This window comes from Felis catus, chromosome B4 (assembly GCF_018350175.1).
Source record: "Felis catus isolate Fca126 chromosome B4, F.catus_Fca126_mat1.0, whole genome shotgun sequence".
Classification (NCBI taxonomy): domain Eukaryota; kingdom Metazoa; phylum Chordata; class Mammalia; order Carnivora; family Felidae; genus Felis; species Felis catus.
The window spans coordinates 80198646-80213214 of NC_058374.1; the positions used below are offsets into that span (position 1 = coordinate 80198646).

Here is a 14569-nt window from a genome sequence, read left to right on the forward strand (position 1 = left end):
TGGACGAGCCTCCTTTGCGGTGATGGAACTGAAGACACCTGAGCCCTCGAACCGGGCCCTTCAGGGAGCCATCGGAGTCAGTAGGAACGGGCCCCAGCGCCTGCTTTTCTTTTCCTCTAATGGCGACTGCTGAGGCCTGGCCGCCGGCCGCTGGCAGCCATACACTTCGCCTTGTAAGGAGCCGAGTTATTAAGGCTGAAGGCAGGAGAAGGTCAACTCCAAGCCTGAGCAGTGAGGCTGGGGAGAGATGCGACCGAGCCTGGCGCCTTCCCCTCCCTGAACCCTGCACAACAGAGAAAAACAAGAAAGGTTGGCAGAGGGGGGGAGGGTATGGAGAAAGTCAGGGGGGGAAGGAAAACATTGAGGAGGAAAGAAAAGAGCAAAGAACAAATTGTGTAATAAAGGAAGAAAAAGGGAAGAAGGACAGGAAGAAAACGATGAATTAAGAAAGAGGAGAGATCAGAAAAAATGAAGGAAAAAATAAATTGCAGGGGGAAAAAGAAGGAAAGAAAAAGAGAAAGAGAAAGAAGCAAATAAAGGGAAAGAAGGATGAACAAAAAGGAAGGAAGGAGGGAAGGAAGGAAGGAAGGAAGGAAGGAAGGAAGGAAGGAAGGAAGGAAGGAAGAGGAAAAAAAGATGGAAAACGGATCTCCGAAAAGGAATTTAGTCGGTAAGGGAGGAATGGGGTTTTTCTCCGGAGCAAGCCGGCCCGACCACAGCCCTGACTTCCCGCTGGAAACCCAATCTACTGGGGCAACTTGGGAGCAAATCGCTAAAGTGGGGGGCAAGGCTCCCCCTGACAAGGACACACTCCCCTCTGTCTCCTTCTCTCCAAGCTTCTTACCAAAGTCTTTTCTGTCTGGTTTCGATTCAAGAGGCAAAGCAAAATTACTGGCCGGCTTCGGCAGGGCAAGAATGCAGTTGTGCTGGCTTAGATTATCAGACTTCAGGATATGGGGAGTGCAGGGAGCGTGTTTTTTAGGTAAAGGTGACTGTTTGTGGCTGTGTGCACACAACTAAGCGCAATTTCGACAAGTACATGAACGGGTAAATTCCATAGCATCTGGGTGCAAATGTGTACAACGTCCAGATGTGAGAGGAACTCTGACGGCCGGGTTGCCAGGGTGGCTGTGAGATCCGGAGTGGACTAGAGGTCCCTCCAAGTGTCCTGGGTCTCCCATGTCTCTCTCATACCTGTTTGAAAATCGCCTTCCTGGGCTTCTGAGCATTTTCAGTTTGCCCAGGATTTCCCTGCTCCCAGCTCAGCCTGGCCAGAGCCTTGTGTCAGTGAAGTCAAAAGCAAATTTTTCCTTCAAGTTTTGGGATGAAAATGATTTGTCTGGGCCTCCAAAACAAGAGGAAAACCTCCTGCAACTTTCACCACTGGTGTGATTTTGCTTTCCATTTCACTTGAAGAGATTTCAACACGCAAACTTCATTATTATTTTTATTTTATTATTTTACCCCAAAGGGAGAGACACTCTTCCTTTTTTTCACTTCACCTTTGGAATTTCCCAGATGATTTCCTGAACCTCTTTGGGAAACTCTAATTTTTCCTTGGAAAAATCGGGGTGTTTCTGGGGGGCACTTGGAGGGCTAGAGCCCGGAAAACAGTCGCGGTCCCTTTCTGTTCGTTGAGCACTACATTTTCCTTCTTCTGTTTTCACATGGGGACCCCTAGTGCCCCAGCCCTCAGCCTGCCCTCTGGAACCACCGATCTTCCTGGAATATGCAAGGAGCACCCTTGTCCGCTCTCTTACTCCCAGTCCCACAGGCCCAGCCCCCCATCCCTGCTGCCCTTCCAGGTTCTGCTGTCCTGCCGGGAAGAGGCGCACACAATGCCAGGGTTCTCCGGGTGGGTGGGATTGGTCGACAAGTAGGCACAGCCTGAGCACTGGTCTGGCCGGCAGCCCTTGGATTTTCACATCCCCAAATTGAGGCAAGAAGGGGAGCCCCGGCGTCAGACATAGGCACAGGTCTCTCAGCCCTCCCTGAAAGTTGGGAAAATGGTTTAACAGGGTGAATGCAGCAGCGCGGACTTCTCTGGACCCCAATCCAGTTCCCCAGGGGCGCAGGCCTGAGGGTCTTGGCTCTGCGGGGTAGGGCCGGTGGGTGCCGGCAGCGGCTTGGCCGTGGCAGCCCGAGTGCCTTTGAACGCCAGGCCCGGACAATAGGACGAAACGGCCTTTGCTCGTGGCCTCGGAAAAGACGGAGCCCAAGGGGGCAGGGCTGGGACCCACACCCGACTGTACTTCCTTGGACCCGCTCAAATGCCCCCCTCGCCCCCATCCTCACCCTCACGCTTTCCTTTCTTTCGCCTCCACTGGGGCAGAATCCCAAAGTCTGCAAAAACCCAACAAGTTATTCAAGTCTGCGTCCGCTCGGGGTCTCGTTTAACAGCTCCGGGTTTGCGTTTATCCTGCGTAATTAGAGGCAAACGTTTGTCCCACCGGGGGTCCCACTTAGGCTGATGAATTTGATTTCTTTTTTCATTAATGGGCCGTGTTTATCATACTTTTAATTATTTCAACTTTAAACACTATTCGTTCTTGTGAGGAGGTGAGAGCCTAGGCGGGAGGCTCCTTCTCCCGGGGGGGGGGGGGGGGGGGATAATTTCCATTAATAATGGCAAGAATTCTGAAGCGACTCCAACCCCTCCCATGGCTGAGGTAAGGAGTGAGTTTGGGGTGGGTGTCGGGCTGGTAGGGAGAGCCGGTCCGGAGGCGGAGTGACTCCGCTCCTCTCCCGTTAGTTCCCCAGGTTAAGTCTTGGGGCTTGCTGTTTTTGAGAGGTAATCTGGAATTTGTCCTCTTCACCCCCCACCCCCTTCCTCGCCCCCTCCCAGGCTGGGCTCCCATTCTTCCCCTGCGAAGCTCTTGGCAACCCTCCACCACCCCAGCCAGATCCCAGCGTGGCCGGGGCAGAGGCTCCGGGAGGCCCCCAGCTACGGACGCCGGGAGAAAAACCAGGAAAAGCTAAGGTTGGCCAAGCGGTACCTGGGTGTGAAGGAGAGGGCCCAGCAGACCCCCAAACAGGGGGCAAGGGCAGGAGACTGGGACGCCAAACTCCAGGGACAGGCACACCAGGCGGGAAAATAAAGGAGATGTGAAAGAGGGGGGGAGGGAACCCCCCCAAAGCCATATAATTCTCAATTGCTTTGGTCTTTAATTTCATCGCCCCATAAATGAGGAAATATCAGTTCCCATACTAAATTTTTATCCCCGGCTGATAAATATGACGGGGAATTTTCGTTGGGTCCTCGTAAAAGCGAACAGTTTCGATCAAACTGGTGGGGAAAGACTTATGCAGATAATACAAACAGAGTGGCCATAAAGTCTCCGCCGTTTCCCGCGGGGTGGGCGGTGGGACAAATGGCTCCCTGGATTGAGTGCCGCCCGGGCTGTCCCAAGTCTCGTCTGGGGCCTAAACAGCCTAACCTTGCCCCGGCCAACCCCTGCGCCGAGCCCACGGCGACCCCTGCAAATGAAAACACAAAACCCTTTCTACTCTCCCCCTGGCTGGCCCTGCAAACAAGTCACACATTACACATTTTCTTCCAGGATTCCCGGGGGTCCAGGGACCCCTGTGCCTCCTCTCTTGCCCCCTGGATGAGAGAGTTCGGCTGATTTCTTTCCGAAGTCCTTTCCTAGCAGCCGCTGGCTTGGGCCTCTCCAGGAGCGATCCAGCCTCCACACTCCACGCCAGGGCGCCCTGAGCACCGGTCCTTGCCTTGCCAGACTCCAGCCCTTTGGAAAATCGAAACCCCGGGCTTCGTCCGGGGTGGGGGGAAATGCGGGGCGACCGGAAAGACAAGTTATTCTCCAGATTCCGTTTCCTGAGGAAGGGGTGGAGAGTTTAGTTCGCTTTGGGAGAAAGGCCATGGAGAAACGGAAAGAACTATTTAAAATATACCCTGTCCCTTATTCCTCCTTTCCCTTTATTAAAAAATAAAACCCACAAAAACAGGCTGGTTCCTCTCCCCCATTTAAAAACGCCCCCCCTCCCAGCCCATTCGCTCTGCAAAGGACACGTCTCTGGGTAGGATTTTGTCGCATCTGGTGTCCTAGTTTCCCCGTGTGATACGTGACTCCCCACAAACCAGCGGAGGCCCCGCAGGCTCCCTCTTTCTCTCTGGGAATATTCCCTGTTTTAGTGGGGGCAAGGTCAATTGGAAAGCGAGGGCCGCCAAGGCCTGCAGCAAAGCAGCCGAACCGACTCCAAGGCCAAAGCCTTCCAGCCCCTGAGATGGTGACCCAGGAGCCGCCCACCCTGCAAAGGCCGGGCTGCGCTCCTGGGGTCGGGGAGCCGGTGCCTGTGGTCTTCGGTTTCCTCCTCCCCCGACCCCTAGATCCACTGGAAACCTCCTTTACCCTCCTGGAGCAGTCCTGAAGTGATGGTGACCCCCCCGCCTTGGTCCACTCCAGACACGGGAGGTTCCTCCGTCAAGCCCCACGGGGCACTTAGAACTCAACCAGCGTCCATGAGCGGAGAGGTCCGGGAACTGAGCTCCCGGGCCAAGCCCGGCGAACCGGGACGCGGGAGAGCAGGAAGTTTAGTTCTGTTTGGGATTCCTTAACTTTTTCTCCCTTTCTCTGCCCACTGGAGCCCTCCCCACCAAGTTCACCCCACACCCATCCCAAGGGAAGAAGCGGGGCCCAGAGGCCAGGAGAGGAAAAGAAGAGGTGAAGCGAAGGGAAGAAGTACCTGAATCGTGTCTTGACCTTTTAATTTGAATTTGACTGTTTTGAGCCCCGAGATGCCTTGATCTCTCCCTCTCTCCTGCATTTCCCCCCTCTCCGCCCCACTTTCCCCAAGAGTTACAGGCTTGTTCCCGGGTAAACAAACCCCATTCTTCCTAGAACCCCCCCTCCCACCTTCCTCCACCCCTCTCCTGCCCCTGCCGCCCCGGGGGCGCTTCCTTTGTTCGCGGGGAAGGGCTCCGGCGCCCCTACCCCGAGGCGGCTGCTAGGTGGCGCTGTTACTCCACGCTGCGCGCTCCGCCTGCCGACAACTTGACCCCGCTGACGTCACGGCCGTCTGAATCATCAAGGCCATTTTCAAATCCCATTGGTCTAGCCGTCACATGGTGAGGACTGAATGCGCGGATAATTATGGAGCTGATATTTCCCCCCCCTCCCCTTCTTTTCCCTCCCGCCCCTCCAACCGCCCCCCCTCCCGGATGGGGAAAAAAAAAGATGTCAGCTCCTCCGCTGTAGTATTGCTCCTTAAAAACCCCTCTCTCTGAAAATGACATGCCCTCGCAATGTAACTCCGAACTCGTACGCTGAGCCCTTGGCTGCGCCCGGCGGAGGAGAGCGCTATAGCCGGAGCGCAGGCATGTATATGCAATCTGGGAGTGACTTCAACTGCGGGGTGATGAGGGGCTGCGGGCTCGCGCCCTCGCTCTCCAAGAGGGACGAGGGCAGCAGCCCCAACCTCGCCCTCAACACCTACCCGTCCTACCTCTCGCAGCTGGACTCCTGGGGCGACCCCAAAGCCACCTACCGCCTGGAACAACCTGTTGGCAGGCCGCTGTCCTCCTGCTCCTACCCACCTAGTGTCAAGGAGGAGAATGTCTGCTGCATGTACAGCGCAGAGAAGCGGGCGAAAAGTGGCCCCGAGGCAGCTCTCTACTCCCACCCCCTGCAGGAGTCCTGCCTCGGGGAGCACGAGGTACCCGTGCCCAGCTACTACCGCGCCAGCCCGAGCTACTCCGCGCTGGACAAGCCGCCCCACTGTGCCGGGGCCAACGACTTCGAAGCCCCTTTTGAGCAGCGGGCCAGTCTCAACCCGCGCGCCGAACATCTGGAGTCGCCCCAGCTCGGGGGCAAAGTGAGTTTCCCTGAGACCCCCAAGTCCGACAGCCAGACCCCTAGCCCCAATGAGATCAAGACCGAGCAGAGCCTGGCGGGCCCAAAAGGCAGCCCCTTGGAGAGCGAAAAGGAGCGGGCCAAAACCGCGGACTCCAGCCCAGACACCTCGGATAACGAAGCGAAAGGTAAGGCCGCCTGGGCCGCGGCCCGGCTGGGACGCTCGGGCACTTGGTCTTCGTGGCTGGGGCGGGGGCAAGGGGAGGGTTGGGCCGAGGAGGCCCTGGACGGTCCCGGGAATGCGATCCCGGCTTGCGACTCGTGTCTGCTGAGCGCCAGGCTGGTGGCGCGTCATTTGGCTAAGGAAGGTAAGCGGCAGAGTGGAGGGGCCGGGCCGGCAGCGGCCGTGGGCGCCGAGACCCGGGAGTGGTGCGCACCGCGGGCAGCCTGCAGGCGCCTGGTGCTGCCCAGGGCTGATGACGGCTCCCGGGCGCGTGCTGGCTTCGGTTTGCTTGCTTTGCGGTGGTGACTGGGGGGCTGATGTCCCCCATACGGGTCAGAAGCTGGCAAAAAGCTTAAAATGGCGATCTTGGGCCAGGGACTAGGGAAGGCTTAGGAGAAGGGGGATTTCGCTTTCCTGCGTTTTCCCAGTTGAAAATTGTTTCCTTCGAAGCGCGATTTGTTGTTTGTGAGTCTGATTTGTGCTTGTGGTTTGGGCTCCTGCGGTTTGGGCTCAGCTGGGGGGGCCTCAGGCAGCGGGGCTGGGGCAGAAAGAGGTGGAGGTGAAGGGCTGACCGCCACGTCCCTCCCTCCCTCCCCCAAACGCCTGGCTTGGGGATGGCGTTGGAACAGGGCATTTGGGATGTTGTAAGTTCTTTTTTGTCTCCCCTGTTAATTTTTTTTCCTTTTTCTTTCTCTACTTAAATTTCAAAAAAAAATTTTTTTTTTCGTTGTCTTCCAAAAGCAGCTTACAAATGAGTGGTTGGAAAATTTCTGTGTGCGTGGCAAGCGGTCTTCTCCTGAAAGGGAATGTTGCTTTAGTTGGATTTCATCGTGATTTGGGTTGGAGAGAGAAAGCCTATCCAGAGTTCAAGCTCAGGGTTCAAGATTCATTTCTGCTGCAGGAACTGGGGGCCTCCAGGACCTTTCTCTGACACCTGGAGAAAGAATGTAGGGGAAATGGAAGCAGCCGAGGGAGCCTGAGGGGACCGACTTTCCCTGAAAAGTTGAAACAAAAAACATCAGAAAAGGCCCAACTGGGAGGAGAGGAATAAACCTGTTTCCCATGGCACTGGCTACTGGAGGCTGTATATAAATGGGGCTCTTTGGGTGTAGAGGGAGATGGAATACTGAGAGAGAGCTGAGCAGACTGGGGGCGGCCTGGATCTTGTGGTGCTTTGTATATGGATGCGGCGCACACGCATGCCTGGCGGCGACCTGTGTCACACTCACACACACGCCTCTCTCAGGCTTCGCGCACACTCACGCATGCCCGCTCCCTCTCAAACACGCACACACGCACACACACTGTTTTGGCGGGCAAGGGTAGAGCTGTGCCCTCTTGGGTGTCTCCTCAGCCAGAAGATGAGCACGGGTGTGTTCATGAGGCTGCAGGAGTGAGGTACACACACCCACGGAGGCTTCCCTGTGGCACATGTGCAGCGTGAAAGTTTAATTTTGTGCCCCCTCCCCAGGCTCTGAGCTTTGTTGGGACACGATTTTAGGATGGGAAAACCTGCCTCCTAACCCCCCACCAAAAGCAAAGTCAAGGTTAACAAGTCTACCTCCTAACTGGGACTGCCCCCGTTGGGGTAGGCAACCCTTCCTCTCCTCCCCTGTCCACAACAACCAAAGCCCCTCCACCCCAACTAATCCCTCTAACTCTGCACTTTGCCTCTGCCTTTCTTGCTTTCACCACCCTCCCCCATATGGTGTCTCAACCAGGCCACAGCCAAGAGGGCTTTTGGCCAGACTTCCTCATTTGTAATTTCTCCCTTCCCCCCCCCAAACCCAACAACCCCAATAAGAAAATAAATAGGACAGAGTTAGATGCGGAGAGCCTGGAAACAATTTGGCAAGAGGCTGCAGGTGCAGAGGCCGGAGCGGAATTAAGGACATTCAAATGTCTTAAACTATAGCCTCAAGTTTGCTTTTGTGTGTGTGTGTGTGTGTGTGTGTGTGTGTGTGTGTGTGCGCGCCTCTTGATTCCCCCAGGGCCCCGTCCCGCTCCCCAGGAAGGTAAGAGCGAGGAATCTGGCAGTTTCATTTGGCAAAGCGGGGAGATAGAGCACAGAGCCATCAGCAGAGTCCTTTGCTGGGTGCCCTTCTTGAGTGTCTGGACTCTGGGGTTTTTTTCCCCTAGAAAAGATGGCCAAGGTCTCTTCTGCTGCTTGAGGAGCAAGGCTGGTCCATTCCAGCCAACATGTGTACCAAGGAGAGAAGTTGTCAATAAGATAATGAGAAACACACACTATGTCTACAGCGTCTCCTTATATAAATAGACACGTGTGTGCCTATGCGTGTACATATGTGTGACAGTGTGCATCTCTACAGGAATACACATGTACGTACAGGCATACATATCTCTGTAGACTAGGTGGAGATTTCCAGGAGGCTGCATTTCCTCAGGATATCTCTCTCCCTTGACCTTAGGTCCCATGGCTAGGGCAGTTGTCTGAGGACCCCTCAGCACGCCCCAGAGCTGTTGCCCCTGACCTCTGCTGCCTGCACCAGCAACCCTGCTTCAGCTACTCACACCTGGGGGAAATGGCCAGGAGAGGAAGAGCTGGCAACGGGAGATTGAAAGGGGCAGAGTTGCTCTGTGGCACTTCAGGTGGGAACAAGGGCTGGGGGTCTGGTGCAGGGACAGCTGCGGTGGCCTCTGGCCACAGAGCCTAAGGCGACAACATCCCTCCACTGAGTTGAAAGGGGTCAAAGCTCTCTGGGAATTGCTCTAGGCAGCAGGGGGGACTCTGCAACCCCGTATGAGGCCTGGGAGGCGCTTTTCCTTCTAGTTGGATTTTTCCAGAACTGGAATGAAACACAGAGGAGGGAGGGCCTGGTGAGGTTGAGAGCGCGTGCCAGGGTCAGGAAGCTGAGGGAGAGTGGGAGTACTCAGAATCTGCTAGGTCAAGGTGGATTGGGGTAATTTAATTAATAAATGCTTTGGAGGCGAGAACTGTCTGTCTTTCCCCCCACGTAAGTCAGGACCCCAAAGAAATTCTAAGAGCCCTGAGCCCAAGAGGACCCCACCAGTCAGGCCTGTGGGGTGAAAGCAGCCCCCCTGTGCTCCCTCAGCCGCCCCCACAGCTGGCTGGCAGCAGCGAGGGTTTGCCTCTTCAAGGGATACTTATGTAAATAATGTTATTTTTAACAGAGGAGATAAAGGCAGAAAACACCACAGGAAATTGGCTGACAGCAAAGAGCGGAAGGAAGAAGAGGTGCCCCTATACTAAACACCAGACGCTGGAATTGGAGAAAGAATTTCTGTTCAATATGTATTTGACGCGAGAGCGCCGCCTGGAGATTAGCAAGACCATTAACCTTACAGACAGACAAGTCAAAATCTGGTTTCAAAATCGCAGAATGAAACTCAAGAAAATGAACCGAGAGAATCGGATCCGGGAACTGACCTCCAATTTTAATTTCACCTGAGCGCGCGGCCTCCCCTCCCCCTCCCCCCTCTCCCCGCTCCTTCCTTTCCCCGCCCCTCCTCCCTTTGTGCCTGGTGGTATATTTTTTTTTTTTTCCCTCCCTGAGTATAAATGCAACGCGCCTGCAAAAAAAGGCAAAGACCTCAGACTCTCCTTCCAAGGGACCTATGGTTCGTGCTGCGAAGATGCATCCACCTAAAGCATGAGAAATGGGGTGCCGGGGTGTGGGGTGTGGTGTGCCCGCATAGACAAGGGTGGGAGTGTGGCTGGTGTGTGTGTCAACCCCTCACTCACCCACGCACTCACACACACCATCCTGTCCTCCATGCAAAGTTAAGGTCGAATCCACCCGATCATAGGGGGGAAAAGAGGGGAAAAAAAATCAACCAGAGAAGGTCTGTAATCTCGCAGAGCACAGTCAGAATCGCTCCTTCCTTGCTGCCTTTCCTCCTTAGGATAATAGACGTTTTGGAAAGTTCGGCTAGTGTTTTGTGTGTTTGTCGTAGCGCCCAGCGCCTCCAGCAAACCCTCTCCGTGTCTTTACCTCCTGGTTGCTCTGAGAATCTGCTTGAAGTCTCGTATTTGTACTGCTTTCTGCTTTTCTCCCAATCCTCCCAGCACCCCCACATCCCCCCGCCACTGACACCTCAGAAATTCCATCCAGAGGAATACAAAAAAAAAAAATTTAAAAATTTAAAATAGAACATAGTGAAGCAAAGACAGAATCCCCCCCCCTCCCAAATATCGCCCTGTCCCTGTCTGGGAGTTGTGTTATTTAAAGATATTCTGTATGTTGTATCTTTTGCATGTAGCTTCCTTAATGGAGAAGAAAATCCTAATAAATTTCCAGAATCGTAATCCTCAAATGGGTGGTTTTTTGTTTTTAAATGTTTTTTTTTAGCAACACCCCCCCCCCCAACGAGGCTGAGTGTGTGGATGTGTGTGTTTTGTGTTTGACTCATCTCCTAGAGCCTTTCTAGAATGTCTCTTGGCGGGTTTAATGTAAGTGAGAGACCATAACGTTGATTTAAATATTATCCAGGTGACCACAATAAGTCAAGGTCATAAAACAGTAATGTCAGGACGGTCTTGGTGCGCGCGAGAGGTGGATTTTATGATCTGCAAATATAATGTGGTGCTGCAGTAAAAGATGCATTTAAAGGTGACTGGAGGAGGGAAAGAGGCAGAGAGCAAACTGCAATCTTGAGGAGCAGACGGATCTGATTGCCTGGGGTGCTGGGCCAGGCACACCCCACCGCTGCTGGGGGAACCCCAAGAGCCCCCCACCTATCCAAGGAGAGGAATAAACTTAACCGCCGGAGGGGGACGAGGAGCTCAGCCACCCCCCCCCCCCCTCGATAGCAGCAGCAGAAGCTCGGGCAGAGGCAGGAGGAGGAGGCGGCGACAAGGTAAGAGAAGCGGTTTCTTGTTCTTCTCTTGGCGGCGGAGTGGGGACTAGCGGCGTCCCCAGGTGCCCGGCCGTGCCGCGGGCACAACAGGGAGGAAGGTGTTTCGGGCATCTGAGCTTGCTGAGAACCCAGGCTTGCCTTGTGGCCGCTCGCAGTGGAGGGCAGTGGCCGGGAGCTCCCTCTCCTCCCCTCCCCGACCCCGCTGCCTTGGGGTTCGGCTCTTAAAGGGGTGAATTGGTGGTTTTTGGCTTCTTTCGCTACACGGGCACTTAGGGTCGCCTTGAGGTCGACACATGGGTCTAGATGTTGCTCAGTCTGGTCGTCTGCTGGGGGAAGCAGGGGGAGGGTGGGCTAGAAAGGGCTGGAGCTTGAAGCTTGGGTTTCCTGCTTTCTGCTGGTTTGGATGTGAGCCTTATTCAGGCTCTCGGTCCCCACGCTCCCTGGCCGTGGGGCTTTGCCAGGCAAGTGGCCTGATTGGAAGAGGCTCTGGAGCACAGGCGCCTTGGTTCGCCCACCCATAGATGTAGGGAAGCAAAGCAGAGCTGAGAGAGGGAGAGGATCGGAGGGATTCCAGGAGGAGAGCACAGGAGAGCCAGATGGACAAGACAGGGGACCCAGCTCAAGAGTGGAAGGACCCTCCAGCCTCCCCCCAGGGCCAGAGCCAGAGGCAGGGGAATAGCTCCACTGCGGTGCTGGGGGCGGGGCGGGGGGTTTGGCGGCTGGAGGTCCCATTTCACCAGAGTTTCCCTGAGCAATTTGCTTAGACCAGAGGCTGATGAGGGCAGTCAGACCCCCTACCCACCCAGCCACCCAAAGTCTACTCTCTAGTCCTTAGGGAGGTTGTGGGGGCGGAAAGGGGGACGGGGCTGAATTTCTTCCTTCCCCAACCCCCTTCCCTTCTCCTCCCGATAGATGCAAAGCCGAATCTCCCGCCCTGCTCGCTCAGCTGATCTGTGGCTTAGGTAGTTTCATGTTGTTGGGATTGAGTTTTGAACTCGGCAACAAGAAACTGCCTGAGTTACATCAGTCGGTTTTCGTCGAGGGCCCCAACCCACCTACCCGGCTCCTTCCCTCCCCAGTGGGACTGCCCCACAGCCCCCTCCCAGATAGGGCAAATGGGCACAGACTGATGAGGGCAAGCTGTGAGTGGGGCCGCAGGACAAGTCTGGAGAGCCCCGTTTTATACTGTCCACTCCTCAGCCTGTCCCAATCCCTGTGAGTGAGGGAGAGGAGTTTTTTCCTGCAGCTATTGTTTCCTGGGCCCAGCTGATGGAGACAGACAAAGAAAGTCTAGCCAATTCCAAGGAAATTCAGGAATTTGAGTAAGAGTTGGCCTGGTGGGCCAGCTCAGTTGGGTAGCTGGGTGGGGCAGGATCAGTAGAAGAGAGGAGAGCACAGAAAGAGAAGGGAGTCTCTGGAAGGGCCAGTTTCTCTCACCTGCCACCTCCAAAGACAAAAATCTGCCTCCAGTTGGCTGGGGCTGGAGCTTCCCCTTAGGAAAGTGGGGTGACTGGGGTGGGGGGGGTCCCAAGAGTTGGGGAACTCTGAGCGCCAGCTCAGCCACCCCCCTTCCCCTTCTATAGTTCCATCCCCAATGAGAAAGGGCATATTTAGAGTATTAGTAGGTTAGAGGGAAGCCATCAAGTCCAAGTAGAAACCCCCCCCCCCCAACACACACACGCCCTACTGGGAAACATCAGGACAGGAACCTGGCTCTAGTCTCTGTCTTGCTGTCTGTGGCCCACAGGCCTCGGTCTGTTGTGTCTGTGGCTGTCAGGCAGCTGCTTGTCTTTGCGCTGTGTGGAAATGTCTGGGTGAACGGAGGCTGCCAGCGCCCACCATTACCATATTGTTGGGAAGGTTGTTGGCTGATGCCAGGGGGAGGAGGGGAGGATAATGGAGTAAAGGAGAATCTGAGCAATGTGAAACTTTGCAAAGCTTCTTCCCCTCCTTTCTCCATCCGGTTCCTCAATCCTGGCCCTGGTGGCTAGAGAGAAGGCTCCCCAAAAAGGCTTCTCTGCCTGCAGAGAAAAAATGGGGGGGGGGTGTCAGGGAGAATGGGGAGATACACCCCTGCTCTCAGAGAGATTGGGAAAGAGAAAGCCAAAAGGAGGAGGACAGGCTGTTGGTTCTCTTACTTTGGAAATAGTATGGTTATTAACACATTCTCAACTTGGAGACGGGAACACAATTGTGTCCCTGTAACAAAATATATACCTGGAGTTCTATATTCTCACAGTGGTCTGCTGGGGGGATATTTCTAACCCTGTATGAGTGTGAGTCTCTGTTTCTGTATCTCTGGCTCCTCCAGGCTCTCTCAAATCCCACGTCTATTTTTTACGTGAATACTTCACGTATTTTTCTGTCTTTCTTATACAAAGAGATTTCCTTTGACCCCAGGGAGGCTGGAGGAGAAAATGGAATAGAGCCTTTCTTCTCCCTAGCTGAATTTGTTAGTCTGTCTTTCCGTCTGTCCCCCAGCCCTTTGTGGGGGAAAAGAATCTCTTCCCTTGAAGGAAAACGCTCAAATCTCTCTATGGCTCCCGGGGAAATAGGGAGGTTTTCAGAGAGGAAGGCCAGCTGGTGCGAGGCAGGCAGGGGCTCCCCTGGTTTGGGAGCCCTTAGCAGTCTCTGAGTTTTCAAGCTGTCAGAATCACAGGGCCAGTTGGAGTGAAGGGAGTCCCAGGCAGGGGCGGGGTGCTCAGGAGTGCCTGGCTTGGGGAGAGCGTCCCTCATGGGCCGAAATTCACCAATGAACGACTTTTGCTCTTTGAGTCTCTCTCTGCCCCCATTTCCATTTCAGAGCTGGTGGGCTTGATGGGGGGTGGCCACAGAGCCACGAGTCTGGGGTGTCCCCCTCCCCAAATCCTGGGAAATGGGGTGAGTTCTCATCCCGCCAAGGTGAGGGCCAGGCTGGTGGCCAGAGTCCACCCCGGGGCCCTGGGACTGTAGATTATGGGTAAGGCGATGGTGATTATTTATTCGCTTCGCTGGAAGGGAGTCTTCAGAAGAAACAGCGTGAAGAGGAGGGAAAAAATTATCTCTCTCGTCTGCGGATATTAAGATGGATTTTTATTTCTTAAAGGACCCTCCCCGCCGAGAGCGCATAAGCGTAAACTTAATATATGCTCCGCAGCCCAACTCCAGAAATCGCAATAAAAGTTAAAACCTCCCCTACTGGTTTTTTTTAATTATGATATGGGAAAGAGGAGCAGGATTTATAGAGCTGAACTCTCGGCGTGTGAGTGTTTAAGACTTGCGGGAGACCGAGGAAAAGGCAAGAGCTCGCCAAGGAGAGCTTTGGTCTCTGAGATAATCTCGCGGGCTGCGGGGGCTCCGGCTTAGCCCGGCGGATCTTCTGCAGCCTCCCTGGGACCTCGGCTCCCCGGTTCCCCCGGCACCCTCCGCCCAGGCCCACGGCTTTGCCCCGGCTCGGAGACGCAGCCTTTCTCGGGAACAGGTGAAGGGCAGCAGCGGCTGGGGACTGGGGGCTGCGGGTGGGAGCGTCAGGGCACTGGGCTTTGTGTGGGTCCCGTGCAGGGGACGAGGTTTGCAGTCCCGGGCAGGACCGTGGGCCGAGTGTGGCCCGGCGGGCGCCTCGGCCAGGAGGGGCGTCCGGGCCCGGCGCGAGAGCACGGGCAAGGTGGATTGTGTGTGGACTTTGGCCGCAGACGGAGCAGAGCGGGCTCCGGGGCGG

General features: G+C 55.2%; 1 protein-coding gene and 1 long non-coding RNA gene across 2 annotated transcripts; one reads left to right on the forward strand and one right to left on the reverse strand.

Moving 5' to 3' along the window:
• Positions 1-3142: 3142 nt before the first annotated feature.
• LOC109501602 lies at positions 3143-4865 on the reverse strand. The gene is made up of 2 exons (XR_006600749.1): positions 4705-4865; positions 3143-3835 (listed from the first exon to the last, which is right to left on the reverse strand). It is a non-coding gene; the product is annotated as an uncharacterized LOC109501602 (long non-coding RNA).
• A 269-nt stretch (positions 4866-5134) lies between these two features.
• On the forward strand, positions 5135-10321 carry HOXC10 (homeobox C10). The gene is made up of 2 exons (XM_003988782.5): positions 5135-5998; positions 9187-10321. The coding sequence occupies exons 1-2, from the start codon at positions 5248-5250 to the stop codon at positions 9462-9464; spliced, it is 1029 nt and encodes a 342-aa protein (XP_003988831.1). The 5' UTR covers positions 5135-5247; the 3' UTR covers positions 9465-10321.
• The last annotated feature ends 4248 nt before the right edge of the window (positions 10322-14569 follow it).

Bases quoted from the DNA above. Each gene is read 5' to 3' on its own strand.
- HOXC10 (XM_003988782.5), top strand. From the start codon at position 5,248: ATGACATGCCCTCGCAATGTAACTCCGAACTCGTACGCTGAGCCCTTG. The intron at 5,999-9,186 runs GTAAGGCCGCCT...TATTTTTAACAG, and splicing joins CTCGGATAACGAAGCGAAAG to AGGAGATAAAGGCAGAAAAC.